We start from the raw sequence: 18,087 nt of genomic DNA, 5'->3' as shown, positions 1-18,087 counted from the left end.
AAGGGAAAAAATGGGCAAACCATTGCCTGTAGTTGATTCCTCTGTGCATCCTTTCATAGAGAATAGGTGCAAAACTTCAAGGGGAGAACTGTCCTGAGGTTCAGAGAAATGCAGAAATATTTATCCAGTTTAATATGATTTCGCTTTGGGATTGGAGTTGCAGTCCAGGATTTACAAAAGGAGAGAAAAAGGAAAAAAAAAAAAAGCCCCCATCTGCTTTCACAAAACATGACTAGCTTGCAGTGTTTAACAGCAATCCTTCTTCAGTCTGAAAACAAACAAATCTGTTGGAGTAGGCAGTACAATATGTCCTTTTATACTTGTTTTTCCCCCCTTCCAAAAGATGTTAATTATTTCAGCATAAAGGGATAGCAGCTACAGATAAAACTGGTATCTCCCTCAATAATTGATGTGCTGCTGTGTTATGGTGGTGGCCTCCTAGGGAAAGATGAGGCTAAGTGTTGCCTTCTAAGTCTGTCCAGTCATTTTTGTATCATTTGCTAAACCTTTTGAATTGGACTGAGAATCATCACATTTGCTTTCAGCTCAGTATGTGCACAGCCCCCAGTGAACATTTGGAAAAGATAATTCCGAGCCACCAGCGTGGTGATTACTTGCAAACCCCATCCTGAGCCCGCGCAGTGTGTTAACTCCTCTTGCTGCTTTAAGCACACCCCAGGTACTCTGTATGTTCTCCTTCTGGGATTGTGATCATTCTCATAAGTGCGGTTGATTTTTCTGAGACTTCACAGAACTTAAAATTGAGCAGTCCCAACTTCTGAGCAGTTCTCATTGTTTATTCATAGCACTCCACTGTACTGTCTCCTGCAGGCATTTATTGATAAATACTGGTTTAAATTGGAAACCCTGCCTAGAACTCTCTTTCACACAGAGTAATGTGAAACTCTAGTTTATAGTGACAATAACCAGGAATGATAAGCAATGCTTAGCACCTGTTCAAGTGGGAACTGTGTCATCAGTGGGAATAGCAGGGGCTTAGTGTCTTTTGGACTGACTTTAGAAGGTAATATGTTTGAAATTATAGCACATCATACTGGTGGGCATGGGGACAATCTCACTCCAAATACAAGGTGTATGTCAGGTGCAGGTATCTGTATGAGAAAGTTTCTTTTAGACTAAAACTGGACATCTTCAGTTTTATCGATTTCAATAAGATCTGTCTTTGTAGCTACCTGAAAACCACTGTGTTGTCTTCCTGCTTGGGCAGTTGCTAGGCAGATGGCCATTAGCGGACCAGCAAAGCAACTTCAGACCAAGCAAGTCTGGGAAAGGGCCTAAAAGCTCCCTGCACACTGAAAAATCTTGGTGGTGTAATAGGCCCAGCTGCTTTTTTGTTGTTGTTGCTTTTTGTTTGTTTGATTTTTGTAAAATACTAGCCAGGAGAAGAAGCAAATTCTTGGAGTGGAAAGGGTGCTTGTCTGCTCAATTCATAATTCGGATTGAATTTAATATATTGGAATTCACATCCATATCTGATGTATTTTACAAGGTTGGGCTCAGAAAGGATGAGTGATATTTTCATGCTGTAATTTGGTTTAAATATATATGGCATCTTCATGTTGGACAAGAGGTTTTGAAAATCACTGGCAGTTGAAGCAGGAAGTGTGTCTGAAGCAGCTTATGAAAAGTCTGACTCTCAAAAGGTCATCTTGCCTTCCCTGAGCAAATTGAATAAATCACGTATGCTGGATGGCATTTTGGAGGTGATTTACCAGCCTGGAATCTTAGCAGCTGTTTTTTGCTATTGCTCACTGGAAGGATGCCTGGATGTATTCCAACAGCAGTTGGTGATGTCTACCAGCTTTGTTGCGCTACCATTTGCTGGCACTGGTATAGTTAACTGTGCTGTGTTGCCATGCTGCTTTTCCAATGTGCAACTCAAGATTGGCTTTTTGAGTTAAGTGATCAAACCCTAAATGGCAAAACCAAAGCGTATTGCATACTTTGTACCATATATTGTTATAGGCCCTTGCATGTGAGTGTATTTATATGCAGAGAAGCAGCAGAGGCCCTGAAAACCTTTGCTGTGGATTTGTGTAAGCATTCAATATAAAGAAATTAATTATCTGTACTGAGGCTCCCCTCCAACCCGCTCACACCATGCTGCACAAAATACACCAAATGCCTTTATATGGAATGTAGCTGCTGCTTCCTGTAAATGTTTATAAGATGTTATTAAAAACATATGTCCTCTCTTCCCACAGACCTTGTTTAGAAAGCTTGCTGCAAGCATGTTGTTTTAGCTTTGCTTGCAAGAAGCAGCATCTGTTGTACTAAAAATGGTAGTTTTGTACAAATGCTTTTGTTGCTCTCTTTTGTAAAGCCAGATAGAATTGGGATCTGCGTTTGCATTGGCTCACTCCCTTGACAGAGAGCTAGCAGCAGTTGTTTGTGCCAGCCTCTAGAGATTTTCCTTATTGAGACTAAACTGCAACCCTTAATGTGATTAGCCATCTCTTTTTAACCCTTGGTGCTTAACTTTGGTGCCCAGAAAAATGGGGCCTATGGTTGTATGTAGGCAGTATAAAGAAATTACTGCCTAGAGCCCAGTGGGTACGTGCTGATAATGTACTTGCAAGAGCCTGACCTTTTTGCTCTGCCACTCTGAGCAGGGCTTGCTTGCAGAGATGAAACCATGTTAGGCCAGGTGCATGCTTGCTACTCCTGTACTCACTCAGCCCCTTTTGGCATCAGTGTGAGTACATAGGTCTAAGGGAAGGTAAGCAGTCAGGCAGAAAAAAGTGTCTAACAGTGTCTGCTGCGGAAAAGACATCCAAGTGTGGTTTTTTTAATCATAATATGCAGCTAGCTTCTATAGATATTAGTGCAGTAAATCACTGTACTGCTTATCGTGATCTTTTACCTTTCTTTGCTTACTCTTCTGTTTTCTGAGTATGTTTTTCTCCTTCTCCCCCGATATCCCAAAGATGCTGTTTGGATTTTGAAGTAGAGGACAAGCTGTCTTTCAAGCTTTTCTATGGTGCCTTTTAATGAACTGAAGAGGTAGCTGTTGAGTGATGCGAGAGCTGCTGTTTTCCTTATATTTTGTGCTATGTGCTGACTCCACAGCAACAGGATTGATTTTTTTTTTTTGTTGCACTGTTGCACTTTTTCCTGCTGCTTGCCACCAGCTCCCATTATAATACAGATGTTTTGGTTGGTTTTTTTTCTTAAACCATTTAAGCTTCATTTGGTGCCCTGTAGCTGTCCTTCATAATAAAGAATAGTGAGGTGAAGCATGGATGTGAAGGAGAATAACTTGCAAGGAACCAAGGAAATAAAAGCAACCACTGTCCCCCTTCTTAAGTCCTCAAAACCAGAATGTACAGCAGCCAGTATTTTAGGGGCCATAAAATGCTGTAGCCTGATTTGTGTAGTGATTTTACCTAGGCAAGGTATTTTCCAGTAGAGAGAGTGTGAAATTCAGAGAGATGATTCTGTCCATGAAGATGGTCATCCCTATCTTAAGGAGGTAATGAAAGCCTGCCCCAAAGCCTATTCTAATATGAGTCCTTTAAAGAAATATAAACAAAGCCTATAAATAAGGAACAACAGATGGGGAAGGGCCCAAGTGTCAGTTAGTAGACAGTAAAGCAGTTTTGATGAACAGTTTTTTATGGGAATAGGCAAATAATAAGTAGGAGGAATGAAGAAGCAGAGATAGGAGAGAAGTTTGCTGGAACAGGAACCAGAAAAAAGGAGCAGCAGTCTGAGAAAGTATGCTTGAATTTAAGTAGTGGCTGGAGATGCAGATCTGGAGTTCGTCCACTGCTGGGAGCCAGGGAAATTGCTGCAGCAGCCTGCTTTGCTTTACAGACTTGAGGAGCTACTGTCTCTTCAACAAGTACTAGAAATTGTGAGTTCAAACCTCACAAGAGGAGGAGATGACAAGGGCTCAAGATGGGAGGAGGAATGTTCCCTTGCTTGGAGAGAAGAGGATGATACACTGGAGCCCTGAAACCGATTTGAATTGGAGCTGCAGTTTTATTAGTGCCCAAATGAGGCATCTTGCCTCCAGCCAAGAACCCACCCTTTTCTAAATCATTCCTTCTTAGTTGGTCTCACCCACCCCAGTGAAAGGTTTCTTGTATTCTTAAGCATGTATTCCAGCTAGAAGACCTGCCTCTAGCACAGCGTTATGTGCCCTTGCTTTTTTTCTGGGATTCTGGCAATGAAACTCCCTAATCTTCTACAGGCAGATGGCCAGCAGCCAAGTTCAAAATGTGTTTTACTCTGAGTCCATAAACACGTAGCCCTATTAAGTGCGTGCAGAAGCAAAAATTTACATAGGGTTCTTCAAAGTTTTGTTTTGTTCTTTGGGTAGTGTGTGATCCAGTGGAATTTGGGAGTGGCATCTATCAGATGCCTATGAACACTCAGCATATCTTCTCACATAGGTTTGGTCTCACAGTTCAGTCCACATGTCATCTCTCTTGGTGGTCTACAGAGAATTGAATGGTCTCTAGCATAAGACTTTTTCCCTTCTCTTACTGTTCTCATTAGAAATACTTGAATGTCTTTGTTCAGGTTCACAGACTAGATTTTAAAAAGACATTTAGGCACTTAAAGATGGAAAGCACATGACTAGGTGTCAATTCTGTGGACTAAGCAACTCTGAAAATCTGTTTTATAGGGCCGGATAGACAGAAGAGTATCCCATCAGGAATCGCTGCCAACCAGGAGATGTCAGTGAATGAGGCATATCTGTGGGAGAAGAGAGTGAAGTAGCCAAGCAGCATGGAGAGAGAGCAAGAGGGAATCAGAGGAAGGGAGAAATGAGCAAGTGACTTGCAAAACACTAGAGAAGGAGAATAACACCATGGAAGGTGGCCTGGGCAGAGTGAGGTTGTGAAATAGCTGGAAGACTGCATGCAAAGCACAGCAATAAAAAGTCAGCTCCCATTTCCATCAGAAGTGACTGTAGGAGGGAAATAGATGGAAAGAGAAGGATTACATCAGCTATAAAAAGTGCTTGGCTTCTGGAAAGGACAAAATCCTTCATTGTATCAAAATCAATTAAAATTGTATTGAAGACTTTTCCATGTAAACATATTGTTAGAGAGTTAATTTGCCAAGGCGCTGATAGGACCACCTCATTGCAAGTCACAGGAGTGATGGTAGTCTCACAGGAAAATCCAGTAAAATTTGTTATGCAGAGCAGAAGTAAACGTTTAAGATCATGAACTGCATCTTTGCTATAGCAGTATAGCCCTTGAACAGAACTACTGTGTGACTGTTTATAATCTCTCTGTACCCAATGGGGCAGTGTTCATCTCTGCCTCCCAAGGGTGTCCTGCAAATGGCATGCATTCCTCTTTGTGTCCTGTTCCGTCTTTGCACGGTAGGATTGTAGAGGTAGAGGTAGAATTGGCTTATCACTGTGAGTATGCAGATATCATGGGGTTATCAGTAGAATTAGTGTTTAGTGCACCTGGCACGTATCTGTCTTGTATCTAATGGGTTGAATTTGGAAGTAATGTGAGCAAAGGGATGCCTTTAACGTAACTTTGAGAAGTCAAGCCTGTATTTTGTTTTGAGGTGCTGGTTTAAAAATCCATGTGTTGAAATTGTTTTTACTAGCTATTCTTTCATTATCAAAAAATGCCTGTAGTCTCTGCAGTTGCTGAGGAAAAAAATACCGCACTGAATAATCTTAAGTGTTGCAAGAGGTGCCTACTGAGATGAAAGCCTATAAATACAGAATTTTCTTCCTCTCCTGTCACAAATATGGTCCTTTTATTCATTGTCCCTTTGGGTCTTAATTAATGAAGGGCAGGAGGCAACTGGTTTGCCTGTTTAGTGTGGTTGTGAAATCATATGATATCAACTATGGGCAGCTAATGTAATAAAGTGAAGTTCCCCAATGACTTTGAAAGTGCTCAGTGAAATCAAATTGCTTGCAGAACCTTTACGAGACTTTAAAAAAAAATGAATGTTACAAAAGTTGTGAGTAAAAATCACTAGTCCTTTTCTATTTTTTTTTTTCTTTTTAACCCACAGATATTGATGATGTCAAGAAGCACAAACCAGGTTACCTTGAGGCTACGGTTGACTGGTTCCGATTGTATAAAGTCCCTGATGGTAAACCGGAAAATCGGTTCGCTTTTAATGGAGAATTTAAAGATAAGGTGAAGATAATCCAAAATTAAAGATGCATCTTTCTGTCATATGGCCTCTTTAATACATCCTAGAATTTTTGGAATTGTAAAGGAGGTTTAACAAAAAGAATTTCTGTATTAGGGATCTTTGAATACAATTTATTAGGCTAGGAATAAATAATGTTTGCTGCCTTCCATTTTATTCAGGGAAAATGCATAGGTTATTAAAGGAAGTCTGAAAAAAACCATTCAGTCCTAATCCTGATGAGACTTACACACTCATCTGTATGTTTGTAGGTTTTTTCACAGCATTTTCATTCTCCCTGTCAGAGGAATGAACAGATTGTCTTTTTAGGTATTTTTTTCAGTCTTGATTGATAAATTTTCCTGACTTTTTTTTAAGGCTATGCAGTTTAAGACAGACAATAGATTGCAGATTTTTTCATATTTGGTATTTGCTCAAGGTATACATTTTCATGGTAATTCTACGTAAAAACATTCGAGCTGTTTTTGGATTGAGGGCTGAAAAAATATTTTTCCCTTTTTTAGAAAAAATTAATGGCGTTTTAAGCTATCTGCAGTAAAAATGGCCAGTGTTTGAAAGGAGAGTGGACCTGGGAATAGACCTTGCTGAAGAAAATACCTGGATTTCTCCAGAGGGAATTGCATGTAATTTGAGTAAAAGTGCTTTGCAAAACGTGTATTGCACACACTCTCTAGACTATTTTTGGCGAAGAATCACAGGTTCCTAATGAATGATGTCCATGTGTCAGCTAGGTTCAGCCTTGCAGTGTGCTATCAAAGTTACAAAATGCCTTCTAACCAGCACAGACAACTTTACATGTTTTGTCTGGTTAAAGAGATGCCCTGACTCCCCTCTGCACTAAAACTGTCTTTTAAATCAATCAAATGTAGACTTGTAAGGCTTGATAACCTGATCTCTCTCCTGTTCTCCCAGGAACTGCTCTTAGAGATTTTCCTGCTCTGTAAAGGAGAGTGTTGCTCAGTAGTGACAGTTTAACAGGGTATATCCCTGTCAGGCCATTGGAGTTCAGGCTCGAGGCACTAAATGCCCTGGGGTAGCTGGTTTGGAGCTCTTGAATAGTTCTCAAGCATTTCTAGAGACCCAGGATGTGGCGAGGCGGCCGTGGCTGTGCTCCAGCAGCTCTGGTGAAGTTCACAATGTTCCAGTGGCATTTTGCCAAGTTACTCCTTGTTAGGAAATGTGAATGTTCTGTTGGCAGCTCTTTGCAAGCCAGTCTAGATATCATCATCTGGACACTGAGGGCTTATTTTACTTTATTTTTATTTTTTTGAAGCTTTGTCATACCCACCCCCGGTATTACTTTTGTTTTTGAACAAACAAAAACTGTGAAGCAGCTGACACATTACGTTGTTGCAAATGCTTAAGTATATGGTTGGGCAATTAATGAAGTAACTGCAAATTTTGCCACTAGAGGGGAAACCTTAACTCTGACCCTGATGTGCATGCGTAACAGAGGAGTCAGCTCACACACTTTGTCCCATTTAGTACCTGGTACAGTTTTCTACAGCTGTAGGTGTCTGCTTAGCATCTAGTGCTGATTTCAGTTTTTTGCACAGCCTTCGTGTTTTCTGGCTGCGGACTGAGGGAAAGTCCTGAATGTGTTGCCAGTGTATTTGACAGATAGTGAAGCTTGTTTCTTTTCATAAAAAAGGGTGTTACATTTTCCAGAAATTTAATGAGGCCTCAAAGGAGGCCCCTTAAAATAACACATGAAATGATGTGCTTTAATAAACTAGTTCTGTGGCTTTTTTTCTGTTTAATAACATCTTAAATCATAAAGCTTTTCCTTGATGTAAACTAGGATTTTGCTGTTGAAATTATTAAATCCACCCATGAATACTGGAAAGCTTTGCTTCATAAAAAAGCTGATGGAGGTACTATTAAGTGGTAAGTATCCAGTCACGTCTTCTCCTCTTTGTATTGTGCTGGTACTGGTGGTATTCAACACGTGGCAGCTGTGCATGAACTGCTTTGATTTTTTTACTTTGAGATGACAGGAATACTCATGGTTTTGAGTGATAATTAATTGATAATAGACTATGATTGACTAATTGTACCTTGTATGACGATGATTTACTGGTAAGTGGTTCCAAAAATATATTGATTATATAAAAGTGACACAGATTACTTCAGCTGTTGAGAAATGGCCCCAGAGTGTTTGTTCGGGATCATTTTGGAAGAATCTTGGTATACCATGCAAATCCTCTTGTCACTATTTATTCCATCCTTCCATGTTGCATTGCTGTGATGGAAAATTCTTTTGCAGCTTAGCATTCTGTATTTTTTAGTTGCTCTCTGGAATGAGAGAACCAAATTATTGTTCTTTACTAGCCTTTGGCCTTATCTAAATTAAAATGGACTTTATCAAGCTCTCTGGACTGGTTTGCTGTGGCAGTTTTGGCACCAGAGGCCCTGAAGAGCAGGCAGGTATCTTTACAGCCCTTGGAAAGCACCAGGCGGATCACCATTAGCTAAACCAGAGGGCAAAGGCTGTGGGGGAAGCTGTGCTCAGATAGTCACTGTCGTCTTCTACTTTATTGGGAAAAAGTGACTTTCTCTCTCTTGGAGCTGATCGAACACCTTAGCAGTTGGACAGGTTGATAGTTCTGCTTTAGCATGGCAAGAATACTGTAGGATAATATTCAAATTTTGGTCTTGAGGCACTTTGAGCTTCATGTTGACCAAATTAAAAAATAATTAAAATTACAGTCTTGCTTTGAGGAATTTAACTTCTTGCCGTTTACTGTGTAGGACCTTAAAAACTCATGACCAAACTCACTTTTGGTGTGAAAGGATAGGGAAACATTTCTGCAAAGTATTTGGTCCCAGAGTTTGTCTGCTCTCTGGAAGCAGTACAGGTACTTGCTGCTTTATGTAGGAGCAGAATTTTGACCTGTTTTTTCCTTCTTGTTAGATACTGCAGGCAGGTTACTGCAAACCAACGGTGGCCTGCCACAGAATCTGGCCAGCCTTCAAGGCACAAGAGACGGGATATTCACACCATCTGTGCTAGCCATCTAGGTGTTCTTCAACTTGCTCAGGAAGTGCTGGTTTATCTCTGCTGACTTTTTTGGGTGATTTAGTTGTGGTCCTCTGAACTGTACCCAAGTTAGCTGCCAGAAGCACTGAGTGTGAGCACTGCTTGCAATAATGTAGAACTTATATAGTCTAAAAAAAGCCTCAAATCCAAAGAAACAAAGAACACCCCTCCACACTCCCTTTCCCTTCCAGCATTACTGGTTACTTTGTGTTTTTGACTTCCTCATTTCTTGCAGATACACATGTCTGAGCTCTGTATGTTAAGGTGGTTTTTTTCGACAGGTGCTTAATTGTGTGTGTGTCTTTTCCACTGGTCGATAAAACGTTTTTAATTTTATTTTTCAGCACAAATGTTCTGGTGAGTGGCAGCCCGTTTTGTTGCAGTGAGGAGGATGCCCGATCGATTGTGCAGTCGGTAAGGATAATATTTACTTTTTTTCCACACTTTTAAAAAAAGTGATTAATAGGAAAAGAAGATTCAGAGCTCCAAACCTGAAAGTAGCTAAACTGAAATGGTCCTCAAAAAAAAATTTAAGGCATAAAGTAAAAGGAAGAGCACAAAGGTTGTGGGGGAAATGTAAGCATTATAATAGAAACCTTTCATTGCAGTGGTCCAGTTGTGCTTTCTGGCAGGTTCATTACTGTTCTGTTGGGTTTTTTGTTGGGGGGGGGGGGGGTGTTTTGGTGGTTTTGTTTTGGTTTGGTTTTTTTCTCTCTCCCTCTGCAGTGCTGTTTCTTCTGATCCTGAATAGCAAGATGGACTGCTATTTGTATCTAGCCTGCTGTCTTCTCTGTCTCCCCTGTTGCCATGAGTTACCACTCAGTGCTAGAACTCATTGACTAGCTGACTGTAGTCCCTAATCACTAAAGGGATCCTTTGTTTGTCTACTTGCATAATAAAATGCATTGCTGTAAGAGAGGGGGATGCTTTTTTGAATATTTCTTAAAGAATGCCTGTCATATTCTGAAAATTAACATAAAATTAAAACATGCAGGTTTCCTGTTCAGGCGAGAAAAATGTCCTGCAGGTCTGATGCTTTCATGTGCAAATGCTAGTGAAGGAGAATTTCTTCCATTTTAACATATGCTAGTTCAGATGCCAGAAATTAAGCAAAGTTACCAGAAATTACATGGAGAAAAGTACCCCCAAGTATTACTTTTTTTTTTCAGACATATGCCATGATTGAGCCTGTGCTCATGACCACGACAGGTGTTTTGCACATGTGCGTGGCTGCCTGGGCAGCCAGTGTTTTGCCCCAATATTCACAGTAATTATGCAAGTTCAGGTGTCAAAGGAGACGCCATCCACTGTCTGTGCAGTTAACATTCCAACAGCGTTTCTAGTAAGTGTACGTTCTCCTGGGTGGTGTTTTGTCACAAGCAAATAAGACTGTCAGTTGCAAAGAAAAGTTGGTTTAAGTCATAAAGAAGTGTCAAACCTAACTGTTCTTCCTATTCAGGTCTCTTGCTTTCAACACTTCTTTAAAAGGATCTTTATGGTTGCACTTGTGAATATTAATTAATGGGACTGTAAGTTTAAAATGAAAGAAAAACTCATTTTGGAATTCAAATATGTTTTTAGATGTCATCACAGCTATAAGGAAATATTTACCTCCTCTGTACTTTCAAATTTACAATAAATTTTAGTTAGTATTTAAATGCAACTAAAATTTCAAGTTCAAATGTATTTGGATGGTGGCAAGCTTGCAAAGGAATATTTCCTTTTGCATTCTATGCTGTTTGTACTTTGAAGCATGTAGAGTACATAATTATCTGTTTAAATCAGCAGTTTCTGTTATTTTGTCTCTTAATAACAAATCAAAATTTTTCCTGTTTTTTCTGGGGGGAGATGAGTAAAACCAGTTCACAAAATAGGTACCTTGTATCAAACTTTAATGTCTTTTTTATTATGAGCGCTTGCTGCCTTATCAAATATTATCACTTCCTGGCTTTTTTGTGCCTCACATTTATTTTCTTTTAAGTGATACTGTTTTTGTGAAGTTGTCATCACATACTCCTTTCCATCATTCTGTTTCAGTTCAATCTAAGTATTTTAATTGTGTCTTTGTAGGCTACTGTCTCTTGGCACTTTTCAGACAGGGAAAAGATGCAGTACTCTTTTAAATACTGTTCATACTGCATGCAATTTCCAATCTACGATAACTAAAAAAAGTAAAATGCTCTTGAAATATGAATGGTGGACAGTCAAACTCTAAATATAAGCAGGGAGGTTGACTTGCACATTTTAAGCAGGTATCTTTTTGTCTAGTACACTACACTGCCCACTTTGGTTGTCAGGCATTCATCTCTTTCAAACTGAAGTGAAAGTACGTGAGTGTTGGCTGTAGAATTTTAATGGCTGTGGTATTTTTAAATGAAAGCTGCCTGTGTCTGGTTTTTTTTTTTGTTTGTGTTTTTGTTTTTTTAAACTAAAAGCAGATATATTTTCTTCTAATTTATGTCCATCTATTAACTTCTGGATAAAAACAGAAGAATGAAAGCTGAGGTAGAGATTTTGTATGCAAGTACAGTAAGAAACGTATTTCAGCCACTGCAAAATTTCTGAGCTACTTGTGCAGTGAGAGCTGGTTCCGTACAGTTCTGTTTCCTGGGTCAGACTCCAATTACGGAATTTTTGAGTGGGTGATAATTGCCTTAAATCAGGTCTCTTGAGTTCTCAAAAAACAAACCCCCCCCCCCCCCCAAAAAACCCAAAAGGCAACACTCAGTATTGTTACGAACCAATTTTTATGGTGAGCGAGAGAACTATAACTAAGAACCAAATGGAAAATAAACAAATCCTTACCAAATGCTTACCAAATTGTGCACTAATCAGAATTTCATACAGATTTTGATCAGGTAGTTCCCAAGATAGTCCTGTTGATTTCAGTAGGATTTATTGTGCTATTATTTGACCTTTCATTATTTTACAGATGTGGGACTAGAATGGCTTGTCTGTGTTGGGGAATTTCCACTCCACTGAGTTAGTTTCTAGACGGTGGGCATAGCTACTGTCATCTGTATTGGCGGCAAACGAGGAATGATTCTACAGCTGGTGAAGTTGCCATGTCCAGTCAATCCCAAAGAGATAGAAGATAATCTGTGCATATGGGAACACATACTGAACATTTGAACCAGCTAAAATTACACCAGCCCCCTGCAACTACAAACCCAGTTGAGTTTTAACACTAGGTGGTAAAAATTTCTGGTGTTTTCTAGCCTCTGAAAATTGTTTCATCTCTTTCTCAGCTCTAGTGTTAGTGTATGTTGAAAACTAAACCCAGGAGGAATAGAGCTTTGTAGCTGAATGTGTTAGTGCTAAGATGTACTGTTTATTTCAGGCTTTTAAGTGTTGCCATCTGTAAAACTGACCAGGACAGCCAAACCTTTGTTTAACATTCATCCTGAGAACCGCTTGCTCACTTGCTCTGTGAAGAAGCTGCTGAGGACTTTGCAAGTTGGAAAATCTCCAAGACAATCTATATATAGTTAGTAGAGCAGTGTTTCTCAGACTTACCACATAATTCTTCCCTTATAATACTGGAAATTGAACTAGGAAAGCTTTGCTAGATGAGGTCTCTTTTGATAAAATGCAGAACAATATCTTACAGGGGAAAATACTTGGCTTCTCCTGATAATTTAAAAAATCTCCAGCAAAATTTGAATCTGTATACTTACTAACATGTTTCAAATAATTAAGATCTAAGCAAGAAAGTCTGTTAACTGCCTTTCTCCCTACATGTTTTCTGTGAGGACATTTCCATTTGGGACTTAGTAGAAGCAGAATTTTCTCTTTAGTGGCCAGTTGTGAAACAAAAGATTGGTGGGTTTTTTGCTGTGCGTTTTTTGGGGGGGTTTTGTTTGTTTGTTTTGCGGGGTTTGGGTTTTTTTTTTACATTATTTTGTTTGTTTGTTTTAAACAGTGTTCCAAATGAAAGGGTTGGGTAGTGAAGAGATTCCTGGTTCAGTGGGATGAGTTTTTGACCTGTTCCTGGTGGGAAGGTGCCGAGTCCTTATCTGAAACTTTGAGCAATTATCCCAGAAGTGGCAGGCACCTGCTTGTACATGGTGACCACTGGTTCTCCCTGCCTTATGAGATAAAGCTTTGGTTTTACTGAAAAGAGAGGGGATGGTCTGGTGTTAAGGCCTGGAAGATGCTTTCCATAGAGTGTAAGAGCTCTTGATCCCCATGTGTAACAAATCAGGAAAGGAAGGCAGAAAACTGGCATGGATGAGTCAAGACCTGCTCGTCAAAATAAAGGGCAAGAAGGAAATGCACAGAAACTGGAAGCAGGGACAGGTATCCCAGGAAGAGTATAGGGACATTGCCCGGTTGCACAGGGACAGAGTCAAGAAGGCCAAGGCGCAGCTGGAGCTGAACTTAGGAAGGGACACTAATAATAATAATAAGGTCTTCTGTAGGAATGTCAGACAGAAAAGGAAGGTCAAAGGCAGTGTACCCCCCCGATGAACGCAACTGGCAAACTGGTAACAACAGCTGAGGAGAAGGCTGAGGTACTGAACAACTTTTTTAACTCAGTCTTCACTGGCAGCCTTTCTTCCCACACCTCTCGAGTGGATGGAACTCAAGGCAGGGACTCGGGGAGCCAAGTCCCTCCCAGTGTAAGAGAAGATCAGGTTCGTGACCGCCTGAGGAACCTGAACATACATAAGTCTATGGGACCTGATGAGATGCATCCCAGAGTCCTGAGGGAATTGGCTGATGTAGGTGCCAAGCCACTTTCCATGATACTTGAAAAGTCATGGCAGCCAGGTGAGGTCCCCAGTGACTGGAAAAAGGGAAACATTGCACCCATTTTTAAAAAGGGTCAAAAGGTGGGCCCTGGAAACTACCGACCTGTCAGTCTCACCTCTGTGCCTGGGAAGATCATGGCACAGATCCTCCTGGAAGCTATGCTAAGGCACATGGAGGACAGGGAGGTGATTCGAGACAGCCAGCATGGCTTCACCAAGGGCAAGTCCTGCCTGACCAACCTAGTGGCCTTTTTTGGCCTTTGACACGGTCCCCCACAACATCCTCCTCTCTAAATTGGAGAGAGATGGATTTGATGGATGGACTGTTTGGTGGATGAGGAATTGGTTGGATGCTCGCATCCAGAGAGAGTGGTCAATGGCTCAATGTCCAGATGGAGATCGGTGACGAGTGGTGTCCCTCAGGAGTCGGTATTGGGACCAGTACTGTTTAATATCTTCATCAATGACATAGACAGTGGGATCGAGTGCACCCTCAGCAAGTTTGCAGATGACACCAAATATGACTCATGCTAAATCCAAAACACAGCGCTGTATGAGCTAGTAGGAAGAAAATTAACTCTATCCCAGCTGAACCCAGGACACATGGTTCACCTAAGTGATTACTCCTGGGGTTATCCACTTGGGTAAGCGTAGTTGGGGTGGGCTTGTGTCATGGCAGAGGCCAACATCCACATGTTTTGCACTTGATTTGTGTGTGCGAGTGAGCGTGGCAGGATTCCTTGTGCTGAGATGCTCTCTGCTTCTTTCCCATCAGTTATGTCAGTTGGAAAACTTGTCTGTTTGTGAGGAGCTGATGGAAGGGCAGCGGAGGATTGTTGCTATACAAGTAACTAGCACCCTTGTCGTGAGGCAGGTTGCTTCCAGCTGGTGTTAAAACTGGCTTTAATTTTGTCCTTTACATAATAGGATGAGACATGCTGTGTAATACTGCGATTGGATAGTGGTGTATCCAGGTTTGAGATGGACCTGGACTTACAGACCTACATTTTAAAATTATGTGTCACTTTCCACAGAACTGAATCCTGCTCTGTCAAAATGTGGTTGTAAAAGAGTTTAATTACACATTTATTTAAAAATGTTTGCATATGTGTAATGTGAATTTTGTGTGTGTGTGTATATTCACGTGTACCTTTATACTGAAACATGTATAGTAATATAATTGGAAAGGCATTTTTACTCTTTAGTATGTAAACAGCAAATCCAGTTATCCTCAAAGACAATACAATAGGAAAATCCCCTTTACATTAGGTAAGATGTTAATCTATCACGCATTATTAGTGTGTTTGTTTTGTCATTTATGAGCAACCAAGAAATTTGTACAGTACAGGAAAAAAAGGGGGAAAGTCTGTAAGGTAGAGCGTTGTCTTGTGAGGGCAACAAAGTTCTGTTTTTATTAATATCTCTTGACTTCAGCAGTAAAATAGCTTTGAGTTTGGGTGCTACCTGTGAAACTGTAACTAAACTCCGATATTTTTCTTGGGTGTTTTTTGTGGTTTGTTTTTTTTTTTTTTAGGCACCAGTGCCTGTGAATGGAGATTCTGTTTCCCCAGAAGGTACGTTTTTCCCCAAACGGCATGCAATTTCTTTAATCGTTTGCTTTAAAAATTGACATAAAAACTGTTGTTTTGAAAAAAGGTGGTTTTGTGCACATGAGAATGATAATAGTTATATTCTGTCAGACTGTAATGCCTGTCCCCTGTTAAATAGAACATGGGCAGAAATTCATGGATGGTTTGTGGGAGAAGATTACTTTTGAGTATGAGTGAAAGTGTAGTCCACATAAAAAGATGAGAAGACTAAATTTTTCTGTCACTGATCATGGAAGGCAAATGCATGACATTTATCCTTTTTAAAGGAGAAAGGTTGCTTTGCCTTAGTTTTTGTCATTCCTCACAGTAGCTAACTAATCAAATAAACAGCCCCTTTTCCTAAAAGTGACATAACCATACTTAATTTTCAAGTGTAAGTTCTGAAGACAAAATTCTCTCTCTCACTGTTATGACTGTTTTTCACGTTAACAGAACATGTGTTTTTCATCAAAAAATGAACAAAAAAGAAAATGTAGGATGCATTAACCACTTTAAAAAAAAGAGATTTTTCTACTGGCAGGAACTACGGAGAGGACATACGTGCTTTTTGAGATGGAGGGAGTTACAGAAACACAAAGAGAAACTTAGTCATGAGTCGAGTTCCAGATTGTTTGCAAAGTAACATCTGTGTAGCCCATGTCATGGGAAAGCAAGTTGCATTCCATTTGTCCTTATATGGCATGCCAATAAATAGCATTTATTTACTGAAATACTACATCGCAGACCTCTGACAGATAACTGAACATGATCTGCCTGATCTTTGATGTTTTCCAGGGATGGTCACGTCAGTGTTGTAACTTGTTGCAGGATTGTTTCAGTCAGACTGTTAAAGTGAACAGATACTATTTTGAGGCTATGCTTTACATGGGCTGGGGATAGAGCTTACCCAGAAGTATTGTTGTGGGAGGGGAGATAGCTGAAAGGGCAGAATGTTGCTTTTTCAAGTATTTGTGTCTGGCTAGTTGTATAGAACTAATGTCATTCTTGATGTGGTTTTTTTTTTTTGCTTTAGTTGATTCCTGGCACTTTTTTCCCAAGTGATCGTCAAAGTGTTCTGAAGCTGCATTATCAAATCTTAAAGTCATCCCTTTTTTGAAGACAGGCAAAAGCACTAATTGTTGGGTTCCTGTTGAAACAACTTTTCAACTTGTGTAAACCTTCTCTCATGTAAATAAACACTGACATTATAAAATGACTGTTTCCTTTCTATGTCTGTCTTTGTGCAGGGTGGAGCAGAGGGAGGAGGAGGGCTTGCTTGTTTGTTTCTGAATCTCAGAACTCCAGAATTGCTCTTAGCCACTCACGAAGTATAGTATCAAATGAGATGGGAGATAAGGTGTCTTCAACCTTGTTCTCCAGATTTTGGAATAATCCAGCCATCAGGTGCATAGAAGGCTCTGTTAATTTGTATCTTAGGGCTTGTCTGGCCACCCCGACTGTAATCTTTTTCAAGTAGACAATCATCTTTATGTAATAGGCTTAGCAGTTTACCATGTTCTTTAATACGCAACTGTGCACTGTTTCTTGTAGTTGTATTCACTTTTGTGCCCAGTTGTCTTTGCATGCTTCGTAGAGTTATGAGCAGAGCATGCTTGCTTTAAAAAAACAAACACAACTTCACTCCAAAGAGTAATTCAACTAGGAAGGGCTAATGCCATAATAATTGAAGTAAGGATGCACGTGTGCTCTCTGTACTACATCCTGTTTTGACAACTTGTGCGTTTCATCACACAGGAAGGACTTTCCTTAGGGAAACCTCCAATTTTTAGAATTGTGTACGCCTGAAGGCTTTTGATAGTGCCTCATTCAGTGAGGCAAGATTAATAAAATGTATAGAACTGAGCTTTGTGCTTTCATGGTAAAAAATATCTGCCACTTTTTCTACTGCTGGATTATATCTCATCTGTCTGTACCCACAGTGTTCATTAAAAACAAAAAAAGACAGCTGCTTAGAAAGAGAGGAAATGGTAATATAGACAGACAGCTTTATCCAGCTTGTTACTGAGATGAAAGGTGAGTGTTGTCTGCTTTGTATGATAACTGAAACAAAAGGTTAATATTGCTGACACAGGATGGAAATGGAAGATAAAGGACTGAAAAAGTTAGGCTGTGGCTTGCCATAGAGGACTAGCTTTTCCTTACAAAGAATTAAGTTATTAGTAAGAATGCTTTCGCCTTTAGGAATGTTTCTTTGATTTTAGGAGATGACTTTCCTGGTTTAGAGACTTTCCTCTAGAATATTGTCCAATGTATAAGCACTAGTCACTTGGGAAATCTCACTTTGGGCCTCAACGCTTATGAAAAGATGGAGTTCTCCTGTCTGCATAGAGTTTTGCAGTGTTTTATACACAGAGTTTGGGTGTGGTATGAAAAATGCAACATAAACCTCAGATATTAAGGACTTTTTTTTTTTAGTCAAGAGATATGTTACATCCAACATACACTTACAGTACTGATTTTCCATACTTTATTTTACACTTCAGAATTCTAAGTATGTGTAGCATTATACCTACAGATA

The 18,087-nt window shown here is 39.9% G+C and overlaps 1 protein-coding gene across 1 annotated transcript in view; it reads left to right on the top strand.

Annotated features, from left to right (window-relative positions):
• The window catches only part of PPA2 (pyrophosphatase (inorganic) 2), a 36,846-nt gene extending 20,082 nt beyond the window's left edge, over nucleotides 1-16,764 (top strand). The window contains exons 9-13 of the mRNA XM_019470554.1: nucleotides 6,022-6,149; nucleotides 7,967-8,052; nucleotides 9,550-9,619; nucleotides 15,494-15,533; nucleotides 16,582-16,764. Coding sequence (XP_019326099.1) covers nucleotides 6,022-6,149; nucleotides 7,967-8,052; nucleotides 9,550-9,619; nucleotides 15,494-15,533; nucleotides 16,582-16,610 — 353 coding nt within the window. The 3' untranslated portion in view covers nucleotides 16,611-16,764. The remainder of the gene's footprint in view (nucleotides 1-6,021; nucleotides 6,150-7,966; nucleotides 8,053-9,549; nucleotides 9,620-15,493; nucleotides 15,534-16,581) is intronic.
• Nucleotides 16,765-18,087: the final 1,323 nt, after the last annotated feature.

This window comes from Aptenodytes forsteri, unplaced genomic scaffold, assembly GCF_000699145.1.
Source record: "Aptenodytes forsteri isolate BGI_AS27 unplaced genomic scaffold, ASM69914v1 Scaffold93, whole genome shotgun sequence".
NCBI classification, from domain to species: Eukaryota; Metazoa; Chordata; class Aves; order Sphenisciformes; family Spheniscidae; genus Aptenodytes; species Aptenodytes forsteri.
Note: the sequence above shows the minus strand (reverse complement) of the source record. Positions and strands in the feature narration are given on the sequence as shown.